The sequence below is a fragment of the Pangasianodon hypophthalmus genome, chromosome 25 (genome assembly GCF_027358585.1).
Source record: "Pangasianodon hypophthalmus isolate fPanHyp1 chromosome 25, fPanHyp1.pri, whole genome shotgun sequence".
NCBI classification, from domain to species: domain Eukaryota; kingdom Metazoa; phylum Chordata; class Actinopteri; order Siluriformes; family Pangasiidae; genus Pangasianodon; species Pangasianodon hypophthalmus.
Window position 1 is genome coordinate 2061607 of NC_069734.1, and position 19435 is coordinate 2081041.

Sequence of the window (19435 nt, forward strand, 5' to 3'; positions counted from 1 at the left end):
GCCACTAACCTATGTGTGTGTGTGTGTGTGTGTGTGTGTGTGTGTGTCTGTACCTTACAGGTCCCGATGCAGCCCACCGGTCTCTCTGGACGTCCACTTAGACCGAGTTTCTTATTGATGGCCAAGAAACGATACGCCTGGAAACACACACACACACACACACACACACACACACACACACACTCATGATACATGCTGTACAACTGTACAAACTGCAGTTGTATATAGTAATCGATATGAGCGCACAATGCAGCGCACACAAACACACACAGGAAGTGTGTAAGGATTATATACACACACACACACACACACACACACACACACAGTAGTAAGACTGTGTAAGTCTAGTAAGAGACAAACTCATATTTTCTGAAGTGAAATATTAAACTCGTCTCACGTACACAGCCCTGAGATCGCCTGCGTACTTTACGAACATCTTACAGATTTAAAAGTGAAAAGCCAAATCGTCCTTGTCCATCTTATCTCCAAACTGAACTGTAAAACTTTTAGCAATTTCATCCACAAAGACTTTAATCACTCTGACAAGCTCTGTTAAAACTTTCCGCCGTTGTCGTGATTGTTGTCATGAGCTGTGTCTCAACACAGAAACTCTGACCTTACACTGGAAGGTATTAACTAACTAGAAAACCCATGAACACTGGTACGCAGAACAGCTTTCTGTAGATATGAATTCAAAAATTCAAACATTAACCTTAACAGAAAACCACGTAATGTTACTACTCCATAACGGTCTAGAATAGACAGCTAAGCATGCGATTTGAGCCACAACGCTAGTTTGTTTAGTCAGCTGGGGACACAGTGTCTCATACGGCCTCCACTATTTATGCTGGTGTTGTGATAATTCTGAGGACGTGCACAAGTGATGCTTCAAACAGCCGCAGGACGCAAATGCGTCAGCCATCTTGGGCACGTGTAGATAAAAGCAAGTATAATCCAGGCTTTACACTTTCTCCATGGGTGGCAGGTTTTTGGTGCACAAGCTTTAAAATTCTTTTCCACAGAACCTGAGAGAAATCTCAACTCTCTCTCTCTCTCTCTCTCTCTCTCTCTCCTCAGAGCTCATCATTTCTCTCAGTGACGTCACTCATATCAATAACACAGCAGGTATCACTTCTCTGTTTATATCTCAACTCCATATAGCTTTTCTACTCGGTACACTCCGTACATGGAGAACAGAAAGACAGAAGGAGAGAGAGAAAGAAAAAAAGAGAGACAAAATGAAGGACACAGAAATTGAGAGAAATAGACAGAGAGAGAAGAATGTGGGGGAATGTGAGATGCTCAGTCTGAGCCACACTGCTGTATAAAATCTATATTCTGTCGTCATATCTCTGCAGGGAAACCTCTGTGTGTGTGTGTGTGTGTGTGTGTGTGTGTGTGTTTTGCTCGATGTGTACGCTGTCAGAATTTGTGATGGTATTAGAGCACCACTAGATGGAGCTGTGTGTCTCTGGGACATTCAGCTTGGCACAACACACAGACACACACACAGACACACACACAGACACACACAGACACACAGATACACACAGATACACACAGACACACACAGATACACACACAGATACACACACAGATACACACACAGATACACACACAGATACACACACGAATACACACACGAATACACACAGATACACACACGAATACACACACGAATACACACAGATACACACACAGATACACACAGACACACACACGAATACACACAGATACACACAGATACAGATACAGATACACACAGACACACACGCAGACCCTTGCTGTGGAGAAACTGCCAAGAATCACACAAAACACACAAACACACACCGGTGTGTGTGAAGACGATGCACTTTAGTAGACTGGTGTGTGTAGAGAGAGTATCAGTGATGATAATGGATCTGAGTAAGACAGCATGTATCTATGAGTGGGACAGGTGGGTGAGTTTAAGTGGGACAGGTGTAGACGTGTCTTCGAGTGGGACGGGTATGGGCGTGTCTTCGAGTGTGACAGGTGTAGACGTGTCTTCGAGTGGGACGGGTGTGGGCGTGTCTTCGAGTGGGACGGGTGTGGGCGTGTCCGAGTGGGACAGACGTGGGTGTGTCTGAGTGAGACAGACGTGGGCGTGCCTGAGTGAGATAGGTGTGGGCGTGTCTTCGAGTGAGACAGGTGTGGGCTTGTCTTCGAGTTGGAGAGGTGTGGGCTTGTCTCTGAGTGAGACAGACGTGGGCGTGTCTGAGTGAGACAGGTGTGGGCGTGTCTTTGTGTGAGACAGGTGTGGGCGTGTCTGAGTGATACAGGTGTGGGCGTGTCTTCGAGTGAGACAGACGTGGGCGTGTCTGAGTGAGACAGGTGTGGGCGTGTCTTTGTGTGAGACAGGTGTGGGCGTGTCTGAGTGAGACAGGTGTGGGCGTGTCTTCGAGTGAGACAGGTGTGGGCGTGTCTTCGAGTGAGACAGGTGTGGGCGTGTCTGAATGAGACAGACTTGGGCATGTCTGAGTGGGACAGGTGTGCGCTTGTCTTCGAGTGAGACAGGTGTGGGCGTGTCTGAGTGAGACAGACGTGAGCATGTTTGAGTGAGACGGGTGTGGGCGTGTCCGAGTGAGACAGGTGTGGGCGTGTCTTTGAGTGGGACAGGTGTGGGTGTGTCCGAGTGAGACAGGTGTGGGCGTGTCTTTGAGTGGCAGAGGTACATTTTAAATTATTTCACCCAGAAACCGAAGAGGACACAAACGTTTGCACTGAACTGTACATGACTCCACTCTGCAGTGAGGAGGAGGTGAAGTGAAGGAAGTCTGACTCCTAAAGACTCGGAGCTCATGATTGAGCGGATAATTAGCAGGCTAATGTGCTGGGTAATCATTAGCCTGACTTCCAGGCGTTGATATACAGCGCGCTATCGGAATATCTGACTGAACATCTTTCCCAATAAAAATGAACACACTATTTTCAGCTCTTTCCATCAGGCTTGGGCGGGGTCGCTCCTCTTCCTCACTGAATCGCTCAATACGCGTTTACTGTTCCATCTACAAATTAACTTACTGTTTCTCTAATTTATGTCACACTTTGAAGGTTTACGTTTGCCACGCCCTGTTTAATTCTGGATTCTGATTGGTCAGAAGACACTGATTAATATTCTGTAACAGCAGCTCTGACAGTAGTGCAGCTGCAAATCACAGGTTTATTTATACTAAAGCGCTGGTTCTAATACGTTTCTATAGTAACAGCTCATTCACGTGGACGTGTAGAAACAGATTTTTAAAAAGTATGTTATCACTATAAGGAGATGTTTATTTAACATTTATGGAAGGAGTCTCCAGTGTCAGCGCTTCTCGGTGATGTTTTGTGGACGTTCCATAACATTAAATGTAAGCATAAATGGATAAAAAGTTTGATGTTCTTTAATAAATGTTTTAAAATATTAAATAGTTGGCACATTGCTGTGGTGTAAGAGGAATAAAGCACTCAGGGGACGTAGTGTTACACGAAAAATAATCAACATCTTCAACCGTCATTTATTATTTTCCTATAATTACAGCATGACCCAGAGTGCTTTATTCGTTACGTATTGAACAGAAGAATGTGAAGAGAAAAAATATCACGTCACATATCTTTCTGCTTTAAACTGTTCGATGAAATATTACAGAAAATCCTTAAAAATATGTAACTCCAAATGTGCTGCCTTGTAGGATTGTGCGTTTTGTGGCAGCCATGTTGGTCAGCGTGGATCGCGACTCAAACGCAGGCATTTAAATCAAACCTAAAGACTCGGATCGTGAAAGTTAATCAGATTAAACGTTTGTACGCTGGTTACTCTTCAATTTAACAGATCAGTTGCTTTAAAGGGATAATTCTACTCTTTCTGTCAGATTTGTGTTGACTTCAGCAGCCTGTCAGTCAAATTATTATCAGATTATTAGACTGTGTGTGTGTGTGTCTGTGTGTGTGTGTGTGTGTGTGTTGGATTGATCATGTGACCTCATCTCCTGCTCTGATTAATGAGTGTATTAATTAATGCTGTGAAATACCTTCACAAGCTCCTGCTGAGGCCAAATCTGTATGGGTTCCACCTGCTGAGGAGTCTGAGTCTGAATACCGTACGTGTTCAAGAAGACCTGCAACCTAACACACACACACACACACACACACACACACACACACACACACACACACACACACACACACACACGTTCAAGCTCAAAATATGATTTATTGATCAGTATACATTCACGTTCATTCATTTCTAGATTCTAAATGGAAAAAAAAATATATATATACACATGCAAACGAGATACGAAACATCTCTCTCTCTGTCTCTCTCTCTCTCTCTCTGTCTCTCTCTGTCTCTCTTTCACGTATTTCTCCTTTACTTGTTTTTCTTAATTTAAAAATTTATGAACGATCCTGAAAGACGTGATCTTGAACGATTGTATCAGCAGTGACTCAGTAGCTCGTCTGCTCAGGAGTTACGAAGAAGAATAAATTATGGATTCTCTCCAGAGCCTGAAGTTCTGCTGTTATGATGTTATGTTTGCTTTAAAAAAAAAAAAAAAAAAAAAAAAATGCCAAGGGGGTGACGTTAAAGAAGGACGACATGGTGGAAAATAAATAAATAAATAAATAAATAATCAGCAGAATTTTCTGCTGCAATTTAAGAATATTTTAATCACTCTACATTTATTTCTGCGCATAATGATCCCGTTTTTATTATATCTTTTATGAACAGAACGACTCGACTTCACACTGAAATGTCCTGCAGTGGCATTTTTTTCATATCTAGATTCATGAATATTTGATTTTCAGGCTTTGTGTGTAAACAGAAACAATTAAAAATGAGTCAATATTTTTATAATGAATTATTTAGCTGTTTAGAGTTTGCCAAGAAAAACAACAATTAAATAAAAACGTTTTCTCACGTACACAGACCACAGTGTTAATTTTTGCTCATTTTCAAAAGGAGTGCCAATATTTTTGTTAAAAAAAAAAAAAAAAAAAAAAAAAAAAAAAAAAAAAGAGAGAGAGAGAGAGAGAGACAGACAGATAGATAGATAGGATTAGAGATGTAAAGACTGAGCAAGAAATAATATAAAAAGTGTTAGACAGATGGTTGTACCTCTGACTCTCGGCGATAAGAGCCACATGGATCACCACATCATTCTCAATGGGACCCTGCGGAGAAGAACAACACACTCATCAGATTACCTCTCTCTCTCTCTCTCTCTCTCTCTCTCTCCTTTTCTCTCTCTCTCTCTCTCTCTCTCACTCTCTCCTTTTCTCTCTCTCTCTCTCTCTCTCTCCTTTTCTCTCTCTCTCTCTCTCTCTCTCTCTCCTTTTCTCTCTTTCTCTCTCTCTCTCTCACTCTCTCCTTTTCTCTCTCTCTCTCTCCTTTTCTCTCTTTCTCTCTCTCTCTCACTCTCTCCTTTTCTCTCTTTCTCTCTCCTTTTCTCTCTCTCACTCTCTCACTCTCCTTTTCTCTCTCTCACTCTCCTTTTCTCTCTCTCACTCTCTCTCTCTTTCTCCTTTTCTCTCTTTCTCTCTCTCTCTCTCTCACTCTCTCAACTCTCTCCTTTTCTCTCTTTCTCTCATCCCCTCTGCTCTCTCTCTCTCATTTCCCTCCCCCCTTTCTCTCTCTCTCACTCAACTCTCTCCTTTTCTCTCTTTCTTTCTCTCTCTCACTCTCTCTCTCTTTCGACTCTCTCCTTTTCTCTCTTTCTTTCTCTCTCTCACTCTCTCTCTCTCAACTCTCTCCTTTTCTTTCTCTCTCTCGCTCACTCTCTCTCTCTCAACTCTCTCCTTTTCTTTCTCTCTCTCTCTCACTCTCTCTCTCTTTCAACTCTCTCCTTTTCTCTCTTTCTCTCATCCCCTCCACTCTCTCTCTCATTTCCTCCTCTCCCTCTCTCTCCTTTTCTCTCTTTCCTCTCTCTCTCTCATTCTCCTTCTCTCTCTCTCTCTCCCTCTTCCCCCATCTCTCTCTCTCTCTCCCCTTCTTGCGGAGAACACCATACTCATCAGATTACCTCTCTCGCTCTTTCTATCTCTCTTTCTTTCAACTCTCTCCTTTTCTCTTTTTCTCTCTCTCTCTCATGTCCCCGTCTCTTTCCTCTCTCTCTCTCACTATTTTCCCTCTCTCCTTTTCTCTTTCTCTCATTCGCCCCTCTCCCTCTCTCCCTCTCTCTCCCCCTTCCCCCTCTCTCTCAGTGGAGCGTGATGATGGAGAGAACAGCGAGTGCTTTTTCCTGAGGGATAAAACACCGTCTGTGACATTTCAGAGCTCGCCAGCATGAACATCACATCTGGGGACGGAGTAAAGAAGAAACAGAGAAAGAAAGAAAGAGAGAAACAAAGATTTATAAACACAGAGGAACGATGGAGATGAGCAGAGGGAAAGATTCAACTCATTAGCGCTCACGGACGAGTTTTATTTCAGTGCAGTAATGAGCTGCTGATTGGTCGGTCCGTCTCTGAAAACGCCTTTAAAAAAGAAACACCTGCTCCAAAATACAACACAAAATGTCCGCCTTCTTTACTCCAGAGCTAACAAACATTAGCACTGAGCAAACTGCACGTCTAAATCATCACACAAATTCATCCATCACTTGTTCTAACGATAGCCTGCTAGCTTAAATCAGCTAAACTAACAGAATTATAAAGGTTCATAATATTAGCTAATATTAGAAATTCTGAGAGAACTTTTAACTGTTTATAACATTTACAGCTAACGCTAGCTAGTACATGCTAACCTGACAGGATTTCTCACAAATCTTTATAACTTTAATAAAAACCTGACAGGATTTCATGTCTTATATATATATATATAGAAGTTCATAATCTTCACTGCTAACGCTAGCCAGCTAGCTAACATAACCCGGATCTAAGAGTTAAGTCATATAGCTGTTAGCTGTGCTGCAAATCTAAATTAGCAAACATCAGTGATCAAAACTGTCCTGACTGAACAAATTCATCTGGAGAACTTTTTACTGAAATTTATTTAATGTTTTAAAATCTGCTAATATGTAATCACTAGCTAAAATGCTAACGATACACTTGTTATGAGACCATGATCGTGTGTAGCTAATATGCTAATATGCTAATACAGGGTGTTATTTCTGTCATTTTGGTTCATTTTCCCTTAAGGGCCTCTCTCGCTCACACACACACACACACACACACCCACACACGTTCACACATTCACACACACACACCCACACACACACACACACACCCACACACACCCACACACACATTCACACACAGTGGGAAGGCGAGAAATAAGAGCAGCAGACAAAAAAATCCTGTCAGGTTAGCTCAGCTAGCTAGCTAATTTTAGCAAAGAATTATGAGCATTTATCGATATAATTTAAAAATCGAATCAGAAATCCCCTTAGATTAGCATGAATTTGCTAACTAGCCAGAAGATGCTTAAAAACAATCAAACAAACAAAAAAAACTTTATGAATATAATGTAAAAAAATTCCCAGAAATCCTGCCAGATTACATTATGACAGGATTAGCCAGCTAGCTAGCAGGTTAGCACCATTAGCACTGAAGGTTATGGAAATGTATTTAACTTTAACATCTTGCTCATGCTAGCTTGTGTTAGCTAACTGGCTAGTGTCAGCATAGTTGAAGTATAACTGTCAGGTTTTATTCAAGCTTTTAAGATTTATGGAAGATCCTGAGCGTTTATTAGCCAGTTAAGCTAGCTGTCGTTAACATTACGTGTTATAAACATTCATGACTTTGTCTTTCTCAGAATTCCAGTTCAGCTAGCTAACGTTATGCTAATCTGAAATTCTTCTATGATTCTTTAGGTACATTTTAGCTAGCAGGCTAAGATGATGAACTTTTTTGGATATGACTTGGTTAACTTATGTTAGCCAGCTAGCAGTACGAAGGGCATGAAATTTTATGTTTTTTACTTAAAAATCCTTTCAGAATTGCTGTCACGTTAGCGCATATTAGCCATAAACTTTCTCAGAATTGCTGTCCAGCTAGCTAATGTAAGCCAGCTAGCTAAAGTTATGAACCTTTATGCATATAATCTGAAATTCTTCTAGGATGTTAGCCAGCTAGTTAGCATTAGCAGTAAAGTTTGTGAATTCTTATGACTAATACTTAAAAATCCTTCCAGAATTGTTTGCAATTTGAACATTTATGTATATGGCATGATTAGCCCGTGTTAGCTGGTTTGCTATGTTAACAGTTATGAACATTACAGTGACATATGCTGTCTGTAAGATACGGCGAGGCTAATGTGCATCATTAGCAAAAAAATTTCATTTCTCATCCCTACATCTGTCGTGTTTCACTAGAAAACTTTTTCAGAGTCAGAGATCTGATAATGTGCTAATGGGCTACTATGCTAACACATCCTGTTATTTGCGGAAAGATTCATTTAGCTCCTTTTTCACTGAAAGCTTTGATGATTCAAAGGCTAAAAATGAAAAACGAAAAAAAAAACCCAACAAAAAAAAAACGCCAGATGCCAGTTGTGAGTCGTGTGCTAGTTCGTCCTCATACGAGGCTTTAATAAAGGCCGCCATTTTGTCTGACAGAAAAAAGAAGGACTCGGTTTTATTGCCCTGATGCTATTAAACGCATCTGTGTGTCTGAGTGTTTGTGTGTGTGTGTGTGTGTGTGTGTGTGTGAGAGAGAGAGAGAGAGAGGGAGAGAGCGAGATCGCCTCTGATTAATTGCTAGCAGATGCAAAACAAAACAGAGGAAATGGGCTTCATTAGCATGCCGCTAAAGAGCTCGCTCGGAAATATAAAACGGAGCTGTGCGAAAGATTGGAACTATTTGAAGTGATGGACGGAAAACAAGCGTGCGTTTCCATCTTTCTGGAGCGTTGCTGATGTCACGGATGCGCCGGCGCGAGTGTTTTAATTAGCGTGCGGCCATTTTAAGAAACTTCTCAAACACCTGACTGCACAGAGCTCGTTTTAATGAGACTACTAAAAAACAAAAACAAAAAAAAAACGTAAAAAAATCATTAGTTTATGGAATTTCCATACGGTGATATTTTTAGCAGCTCACAGACCGTCTGTATTACCCATAATTCTCAGTTGCGTCATACTCGTGTACTGGATTACGAAGAATTTTATTTTATTTTTTAATATAATTGTCAAACAGGTACATGTTTTTTGAAACCCAAACAAATAAGCTAGCACGAGTTATAACAAGGAACTGTTGTTGAAAATGAATAAAAAAAAAAAAAAAAAAAGAAAAATGTTAGCTAGCTAGCTAATATAGCTATATAATACATAGCATTGGAGTAGCTGAACATAGACGGATAAATAACTAGCTATTTAGAGCATAGCTAGCTGAATCTCCTTCACGAGATCAGGTGTTTTGAGAATTTCAAAGCTACGCTTTATTCACTTTGTTCACTTACAGGATTACTACGTTATTCTGAGTGCGTACGATCTTTACTAAGCGTTTAACCGAAGTTCGGTGTGGCTCGGTGCAGACGATTTCAGAGACATTTTTAGAGAACACTGCTAACCTCCCACACACACTCGCCAGGGATCCGACGAGAACGACTAAACACGCTGCAAAAAGAGACGACACACATTCGTATTTCAAGAGGAAAACACGGAGTTCACAGCACAAAGTGATTTACGTAGGATGTGGAGACGACGGTGTGATGCATCAAACGAGGAGAGACGACGCTGAGGAAGTGAAACACACCAACAAACACCAAAGACACACAGAGACACAAACACACACACACAGAGGAAAAAAAAAGATTAAAAGAAATATAAGCTCCTCAGATGAAAAAATTAGCCGCATCCACCAAAAGCAGCGCCATATTACACATTATACAACAGTTATTACTGACTGTGCGATCTGATTGGTTGAAATGTTTTTGCCAAATGTCAATCTTTCCCCTTATCACGGGTTGCTAAGCAACAGCAATGGTTGTGTTACTCCAAGCGGTCTTGAATTGTTAACAAAATCGAAAATTAACAATGGATGTGTTAGATAAGAAACATACATGTATTATTATTATTATTATTATTATTATTATTATTATTATTATTATTATTTAGTAGTTGAAGGTTAGTTGCTTTGGAAGTCCAGATGGTCTTGGGACATTATAATTTGATATATTCTTTTAATAATTATTATTAGTTAAAATTATGGACAGTCAATTTAAGGCTTTTTTTAAAATTAATTTATTTATTTTAATTATTATTTTATATATATATTTTTGCACATTTTATGAAAATATATGATGTAAATCACCTCCAAATTACTGGAAAGCGTTACTTTAATTGAAGATAAATCATTATTTTGATATCTCTAGACTATTTGTTGTTATCAGTGCAGCATAGCTCCAGTGTAAATTTATGCATAAATTCTATAAATAAATAAATAAATAAACAATTAATTTAAATTTTTTGTGCCAGACTCAATTTTAAAGAAAAAAAAAATTTTAATAGAAAAAATTTTATACATGTCAAGAATATTGCTATATTTAAAAAAATTATATTTTTGTCATATATATTAGTTGTAATATATAAATATAAATATAAATATAAAATAATTGTTAGTATATATCAGTTTAATATTTTATCGAAACTCATTTCATTCCTGCGCTCGGATAATCCATTTACTTTAATATAAGTGACATTTAGAGAACATCAAAGTACTTTAAAAGCGTCTAACGATGTAAGCTAGATATGCTTATAAATAATTTATAAATGTAAAGGTTAAAGTTATAACAGAATTCCACTTTCCAGAAATTCCTTCAGAAACAGTTTTCCAGACAGCAGGATTTGGATGTAAGTATTTACAGATTGAGAGTCGGATTCTATCTCCACATCGAGTTAATAAACTGAAGACAGCCTGAGATGCTGAGAGCTTTGCAAAGCGCTGCTCGCTGTTGATCATGTGACCCTGTTCTGCCACGGAGACGAAAGTCAGCGCCCAGAACAACAACAACAACAACAACAACAACAACAATAAATAAATAACCACAGCAAGGCCTTTTTCATCAAGTCAAACAGTCCACTTAGGCAAATCCATTTGCATGCAGAGCGGCGTAAAAAGCTCGCGACTGAATTTGACAAAGCAGAACGTGATTTGTGAGAATGGAGCTCGGTCGGGAGTTCCCACATGACCGGCCTAATGAATCCGAGCCTCGCGCAAATTAAAAGCACTCAGATGTGACACGGCGGGGACGACGGAGCCCCGGGGGAGGAGCAGAGAGGCGGGTGTGTGACATAACACAAACTAACAGCTAACTGCGCACACACACACACACACACACAATACACTTACACTAAACTCCACCCAAATTTACGCAGTATTCAGAACGCCGAATACACCTGGATATCCAGGTACGCTTATTCTAGACTTATCTTTCATGCACGGCATCCCATAATGCATTGCATTCATTCCATTTTTTTTAAATAAACACAAAAAAAACTTCAGTGAAGAAGCAAAAGCAGTTACAATACCAAGGATTCTCAGCCTTTTCTGTCATGTGACCCCCATTTTGAAGGTGCAATAGTAATTTTTTTAATTCTTACTTTTAGAAATAACCTGGAAAAATATAAAACATGATTAAAAGTAATGGTTTAAGCCACGGCTTCAAGAAATACAACAAGTGTATTACGTGGCTGAGAAACATGTTTTAAAAAATATATATAAATGTTATGGCCCGAAGTGCTTGTTTTTGTTTACACAGGCCTCCTGTCAATCATTTTATAGACACTCCAGAACACCCTCTCACCCTGTACGCACCCTCTCACGCACTGTACACTGAAAACCAGAATAAACAGAGATGAAGATGGATGCAGTCGTGGCCTAATGGATAGAGAGTCGGACTTGCAACCCGAAGGTGAACCTGAAGGTTGTGGGTTCGAGTCTCGGGGGGGGAGTGAATGACCAGCGCTCTCTCCCACCCTCAATACCACGACTGAGGTGAGACCCTTGAGCAAGGCACCGAACCCCCAACTGCTCCCCGGGCGCCGTAGCAAAAAAGGCTGCCCACTGGGTGTGTGGGTGTGTGTGTGTGTGGGTGTGTGTGTGTGTGTGTGCACTTGGATGGGTTCAATGCAGAGCACAAATTCCTAGTATGGGTCACCACACTTGGCCACAAGTCACTTCACTTCACTTCAATCAGCGATTACGATTTCATTACAATAAACAGGACGGCAGTGGCTCCCCCGACCATTCGGATAAATCAATATGAACCGAATTTTGCATGATTATAGTGTAATAACTCGGCTTTCAAGCAGCTGAATGGTTTACCACGTAGCTTAAAATGCTAACGATAAGTGTTAAGGCTCATGAGACCTCATTACAAAGATAAACAGGGCAGAAGACGCCCTCGTGACCGTTCTCATTAATCAATATGAGCCGAATTTTACGTGTTTATAGTGTTTTCTTCAAGCAGTTGGTTTCCAAGCAGTTGAAAATGATCTTGAAATTGACGTCATGACAGTCCTTGCTAATGCTAACTCTAATTAGCATGCTAACTGTAGCTGAACTCTATAACCAGGAAAGGTTAATAAAAAAAAAAAAAAATAAATCATTCAAATGTATTCGAATGGACCTACCTGACATTTATCGAAATAATCTTGACTAATTTTGACAAATCTTGCCTAATGCACCTTTAAGGCCTCAAAATCCTCGCATGTACTGCATTTCATGTCATATTTTCATAAGCATTAAAAAAAAAAAACTTTACACCAAAAGCATTGCGGCACGGTAGCTTGTGTTTCTAGCCTTAAAAAAAACCCCACAACTGCGCTGCACAAAAATGGCCACTTTGATTTTTCCGCATTTCAAAACTCTGTGCTGAGCTTGAAGTTTCATCGTACGTCATTTTAATAATAAAAAAAGAATACGGAAAGTTGACGTACACAGCAGGCACTGGATAGTGTGTGTGTGTGTGTGTGTGTGTGTGTGTGTGTTTATAGAAAACTTTCTGATAAAAGACTCTTCTGGCAGAAAAGAGAAAATCACAGACTTTCTGAACTCCATCCTGAGTGTTTGGTTACGTAACGGCGTAATCCGGCCCACATTCCCGCTCTAACACTGAAACAGGTGAGGATTTGGAGCTGGAATGTGATTGTGCCGTGAATTTTATACACACTGAGCTCTGTGGCTCGAGCTCTCGTCTATTAGCTTTAGCCTGCAATCCTTACGACACACAAAGAGGAGGCTGAGGCACGAAAGAAATCAATTTACACTTAGCCGAGGTGAAGGAGAGGCTTAGACACTTCTCTGTGTGCAATTCCTATACGGCAGGTGTGTGTGTGTGTGTGTGTGTGTGTGTATAGGGGAGATGGAAAGCCTGATTATAGAAACCTAAAGATTTTTTTCCAGCAGTGATAAACTTACACACACACACACTTCTGTAAATAGGTAATTTGGGGGTGGGGCTACGTATGACCTCATTGTGTGATGTTTAATATTAGAGTCGTAACCTTTACGTCACAGAACATCCGTACTAAGCTAGCTAGCTAACTTACCTAAAGCTAGTGATGGTGGTTGTCATGGTAACAGTATATTTTGCAGTGAAATGACAATCAGAAGAAAATTATGACACAAATCCAGATGCTGGTGCTGACAAACACGAGCTAGTTTATAAACAAGTCAAAACTAGCTAATATTAGGGATATTAAGCTAGTAAGGAGTGTGTGTGTGTGTGTGTGTGTGTGTGTGTGTGTGCTGGGGGGGGGGGGGTCTAATTTGCATATTCATGCATATTCATGAGGGTTTTTAATGAGGGTGTAGAGATAAATGAGATGTTTCTGAGACATATTTCATCACTTCCTGGGCATTAAAACAATTTATTATTCCACTACGATGACTTCTACTCAGGTGACACACACACACACCCACACACAGACACACAGACACACAGACACACAGACACACAGACACACACACACACACACAGACACACACAGACACACAGACACTTCAGTGCCACGAGACAGACTGTGTAAGATAAGAGAAGTGTCTTTAAAGTTCTAAACTCTTCCACAAAGTGATAGCACTAATAAAACCCCGAGATATTTCTGGAATGTTCAGCTCAGTGTCGGAGCGTGTGTGTGTGTGTGTGTGTGTGTGTGTGTGTGACAGACATCGTTACTCGGTTGTGTACGCTTTATATTAAATGTCAAACAGTGCATCGTGACTCATGAACTCCGTCCGAGAGATCAGAAAACGTCTAAAGAATGCTGAAGTTCCAGACGTTATTGCTGAACTCGTGTGTGTCGAGTGTAAACAGTGATGAAGCTCAGAGACACTTTCATCACTTCATCTCTCTACACTCAGCTCTGTGGAGATGAAGAGTGAAAAGCAGGAGAGAGGGAAAAAGAGACGTTTACATCCAGGACATCACGATATTAACATTCCTGCAGCATCACTCTTCTCTCACTGCACCTTTATCTGTCTGACTGGGACTCTCTCTGACTGTCACTTTTCCTGTTCATCTGTCTCTCTCGCTCTCTCTCGCGCTCTCTCGCGCTCTCTCTCTCTCACTCTTGCTCACTCTCGCTCACTCTCGCTCACTCTCTCTCTCTCACTCACTCTCTCTCTCTCGCTCACTCTCTCTCTCTCGCTCTCTGACTCTCTCTCTCGCTTTCTGTCTCTCTCTCTCTCACTCACTCTCTCTCTCTCGCTCTCTGACTCTCTCTCTCGCTTTCTGTCTCTCTCTCGCTCTCTCTCGCTCACTCTCGCTCACTCGCTCTCTGACTCTCTCTCTCGCTTTCTGTCTCTCTCTCGCTCTCTCTCGCTCACTCTCGCTCACTCGCTCTCTGACTCTCTCTCTCGCTTTCTGTCTCTCTCTCGCTTTCTGTCTCTCTCTCGCTCACTCTCGCTCACACTCTCTGACTCTCTCTCTCTCTCGCTCTCTGACTCTCTCTCGCTCTGTCTGTCTCTCCTCTTTGATGTCTCACTTTCTCACAGCCTTTTGCTATCTGTCTGTGTCCATCTCTCTCCATCTGTCTCTCAGTGTCTCTCTTCCTTGCTCTCTGACTCTCTCTCTCTCTGTTTCTCTTTATCACTGTCTCCCTCCCTCTCTGTCTGTCTCTCTTCCTCACTGTCTCTCTCTCTCTCTCCGTCTCTCTTATTGCCTTTATCTCTCAGTGTCTCCTTTCCTCTCACTCTCTCGCTATCTGTCTCTCAGTGTCTGTCTTCCTTGCTGTCTGTCTCTCTCACTGTCTCTCTCTCTCTCGCCATCTGTCTCTCCCTCTCTCATATCATCTTTATCTTTCAGTGTCTCCTTCCCTCTCACTCTCTCACTATCTGTATCTCAGTGTCTCTCTTCCTCTCTCTGTTTCTCTTTATCACTGTCTCTCTCTCTCTCTCTCTCTGTCTGTCTCTCTTCCTCACTGTCTCTCCCTCTCTCATATTGTCTTTATCTTTCAGTGTCTCCTTCCCTCTCTGTCTCTCGCTATCTGTATCTGTGTCTCTCTTCCTCTCCCTCTGTTTCTCTTTATCACTGTCTCCCTCTCTCTCTCTCTCTCTCTCTCTCTCTGTCTGTCTCTTTTCCTCACTGTTTTTCTCTCTCTCTCATTGCCTTTATCTCTCACTGCCTCCTTCCCTCTCACTCTCTCACTATCTGTCTCTCAGTGTCTGTCTTCCTTGCTGTCTGTCTCCCTCACTGTGTCTCTCTCTCTCTCTCTCTCTCTCACCGCCTTTATCTCTCAGTGTCTCCTTCCCTCTCACTCTTTCGCTATCTGTCTCTCAGTGTCTCTCTTCCTTGCTGTCTGTCTCTCTCTCTCTCTCACACACACTGTCTCATATCATCTTTATATTTCAGTGTCTCCTTCCCTCTCTGTCTCTCGCTATCTGTTTCTCAATGTTTCTCTTCCTCAACTCTTTCTCTCTGTGTCTCTTCATTGCTCTCTCTCTCTCTCTCTCTCTCTCTCTCGCTATTCAATTCAATTCAAAGGTTGCTTTATTGGCATAACAAATATTAACATTTGTATTGCCAAAGCTTGGATACAAATCAGAAAATAACTACAGAAATAAAGAGACAGAAACAAATGCACATACATTCAACAATACAGTCAAAAAGAAACACTAGTGATGAAACTCACAGAACCCTGAGAATAAAAAAAAAAAAACAATACAAAGAAGAATAGTGCGTGTATGTGTGTGTGTGCGCGTGTGTGTGTGTGTGTGTGTGTGTGTGTTTGCGGGCAGTTTGTCGGGGTCTGAGAGGCAGCAGTTAAAATTGGGGATGATTTTGTTCATTTTGGTGAAGGATTCAGCTGGAATGTGGTTATATTTAGTGCATCAGTGAGGAAGTGCAGCTCTGTCTCTGTTTTAGTTAGCGTGCGCTGCTGGCACAGCCTCTTCTCTCGGGGCAGCAGGAGTGTGTGTGTGTGTGTGTGTGTGTGTGTCGGCCGTCTCGATGGCCAAGCCGTGCTCGCTGAGTCTGTACTTCGTCAAGGTGTTTCTCAGTTTTGGATCAGTCACTGTGTCTGTTTAATGCCTGATAACACTGCACTTTACTCTGGAGTTTAGTTTTGGGTTTCACAATAGCAAAAATAGTTTACTTTCAGTGTTTGTGTCATTTGCTTTCGTTCTAATTGGGTTTGCAGATTTCTTCGGTTTCTGAGTCTTTATTGTGTGAGTGTGTGAGTGTGTGTTAGTGTGTGAGTGCTGGGGGACAGCAAGTCCAGATCATCTGCATACAGCAGTAGTTTAATCTCTGAGTCGTGTAGAGAGAGACAGAGTGCTGCTGCTGATCGATCTAAAATGGAGGCCAATTCATTGATATATACAGTTTATTGAATAGTGTCAGATTTAAACAGCAGCCCTGTCTCACTCCACACTCCTGAGACATCAAATTTGTTTGTTTATTGCCAATTCTTACTCTGCACTTCTCTCTTTATATTCTGTCTGTCTTTCTTCCTCACTCTGGTTCTCTCTCTCTCTCTCCCTCTCTCTCTGTCTGTCTTTCTTCCTCACTGACTCCATCTCTCTCTCTCGCTGCTCTCTCTTTCTCTCATCCTCGCTCTCTCTCATCTAATTCTCTTCCTCCCTGTCTCCCTCCATCTCTGTCTCTTCCTTGATTTCTCTCTCTCTCTCTCTCTCTCTCTCTCTCTCTCTCGCTCTCTCTTTCTCTGTTTCTTGTCTTTGAACTGCAGTTTGTATGAAAAAGGTCAAATAAGGTTTTAATTAACTTTTAAAACCAAGTTATTACTGTGGTTTAATTATGACACGTTTGTGTGTTTATCTACCTTCTTATTAATGGAATTGACTTTGATATTTTAAAATCTATTTATCTATTTATTCATTTATTTAAGTAGGTATCTAAAACTGCTATTTATTTGATGTAAAAATGGTGGACACATCACGAGTGGTTAAAATAAAGGAAAGTCAAAGTCTCTCTCTCTCTCTCTCTCTGTAGTGGTGTGTTTGGGTCCTCGGGAGGTGACGGCCAATTGAATTCCTCTTATCTTAGCAGTAACAATGTGTGTGTGTGTGTGTGTGTGTGTGTGTTTGTAAATTCTTACTGAAAATCGGAGATGGTGTTAAACAGGTGACAGATGTTACCACATCATTAATAACTATTATTCAATCAGGAACACAACGTTATATATAGTCAGCTCCATAATTTTTGGCACCCTTCAAGATGATGGTCACTAATACGGAACTGACTCAATGTTTTTTGCAACGTTCATCTCAGCCTGTGGATTTAAACCCTGATGAAGACGTGTGGTCTGAGCTGAAGAAGTCGTCCACGTGCACAAACCTAAAAATAAACACGCTTAAAATGTTGTGCACGTGACTTTAACCTTGTTCGACATGACAGGAAGGGACTGTGTGCTGTTCTCTTCATGACATATGACCTGTGAGGGAGCCAGTCCATTACATAAATAAAATAAGAAAATGTTCTCATGGGACCGTCGTTTATTGCTTCAGCTTCGCTAATACAGCGATGATGAATTTTAACGACCTGAGTGATGATAAAGTAAACTTGTGATGATTTTTAATTACTAATTATCTCTTAACGAACTCCTCGAACACAGATGTTGCTCCAGCGTGCGTTTTATTAAAACCCAGACTGATGACTTGATTAATGCCTGTCGTGTTTCTCGACCCGAACAGCTGAGACGATGAAAGACCTCAGCACCGTGCGATGGTGGGAGTGAAATCTGTCTGGACCGGAGAGTCATATTCTCTTCCTGCACAGCTTTGGAAAGAGTGACATTTCAATAAACTTCTGTCCTCCTCTGCAGACAGAGCCGTGTGTGTGTGTGTGTGTGTGTGTGTGTGTGTTTACTGGCTGAGTGTGTTTTGAGTGTCCTGTGGGTGTGTGACTCAGCCTCAGAGACAGGCTGAAAATTGGATAAATAAAAAATGAAAAAAAAAAGAAACAAAAAATGAAGAAAAAGAAAAAGAAGCCCCACACACACACACACACACACACACACACAAACACAAACACACACACACACCCACGCACAGAGTCCGGTTTGAACAACTGTCAGTTCGTTACTATAACAACGGCCATGTTAATCATCATTCATTCATACAGATCATTAAATTCAATTAAATTCATAAAATTCATTAGAAAAGAATCAAACAGGTGCAGATACTGATGTAGTGTTTTCTACACTGAAAGTCAAAGGTGTGTGTGTGTGTGTGTGTGTGTGTGTGTGTGTGTGTGTGTGTGTGCTGACCTGGTTGGAGTATCTCATGCTAACGTTCCTCTGGTCCTGACGTGGTACGTGGCGGTGGATGGGGTCGATGTCTTTGGGGCTGATCAGACCGTCCACTGAGGAGAACACACACACACACACACACACACACACACACACACACACACACACACACATTTTTTTGTGTTAGTCTCTTCGTGAGGACCTTCCAGTGACATACTGATTACTGTAGTGAGGTAATGCTTGGTCTACACTCTAACACCAAGAAGCAGAAGGGAAATTTGTTTTATTTATTCGGTGAGAATCAGATGACAGAAAGAAGCTTTGACACTAATTTATCATTATTCTGAGCGACTGGATATTTATGTTTCATGATTTGTAGTCGTTCACGTAACCTCACCTCATAGTGACATAAATATAAATAAAGATTATTATTGTTATTAATTCTGCAGACACGCTCGAGGTAATGAGGTTATGATAAAAGGACGCTTGTAGCAGCACATAAATTCAGCTCGATCTGTAAATCTGTGCACTTGCGCTGCTCGGAAAATGAAATATCTTAAAGGAATAAAACATTTCGACAAACTGCCGCCTCCGCAGCTGCAGAAAGCTTTCAAACGTTCGCTCTGAAATTCTCTCTGTGGGAGGAAGTGCAAACGGCATGCTAATCGCTGCATGAATAACCGAGCAGTGTGTGTGTGTGTGTGTGTGTGAACTGGCAGTGACCCCACAGTGTGCATAGTGAGCACACACACACACACACACACACACACACACACACACACACACACACA

The 19435-nt window shown here is 41.2% G+C and overlaps 1 protein-coding gene across 3 annotated transcripts in view; it reads right to left on the minus strand.

Moving 5' to 3' along the window:
- phkb (phosphorylase kinase, beta) overlaps window positions 1–19435 on the minus strand; it is a 92126-nt gene that overhangs the window by 19474 nt on the left and 53217 nt on the right. For all 3 annotated transcript variants that reach the window (XM_053229420.1, XM_053229418.1, XM_053229419.1), the window contains 4 exons: window positions 18663–18757; window positions 5114–5169; window positions 4029–4122; window positions 54–137 (listed from right to left, as the gene is read on the minus strand). In XM_053229420.1, the coding sequence (XP_053085395.1) occupies window positions 54–137; window positions 4029–4122; window positions 5114–5169; window positions 18663–18757 (329 nt within the window). The remainder of the gene's footprint in view (window positions 1–53; window positions 138–4028; window positions 4123–5113; window positions 5170–18662; window positions 18758–19435) is intronic.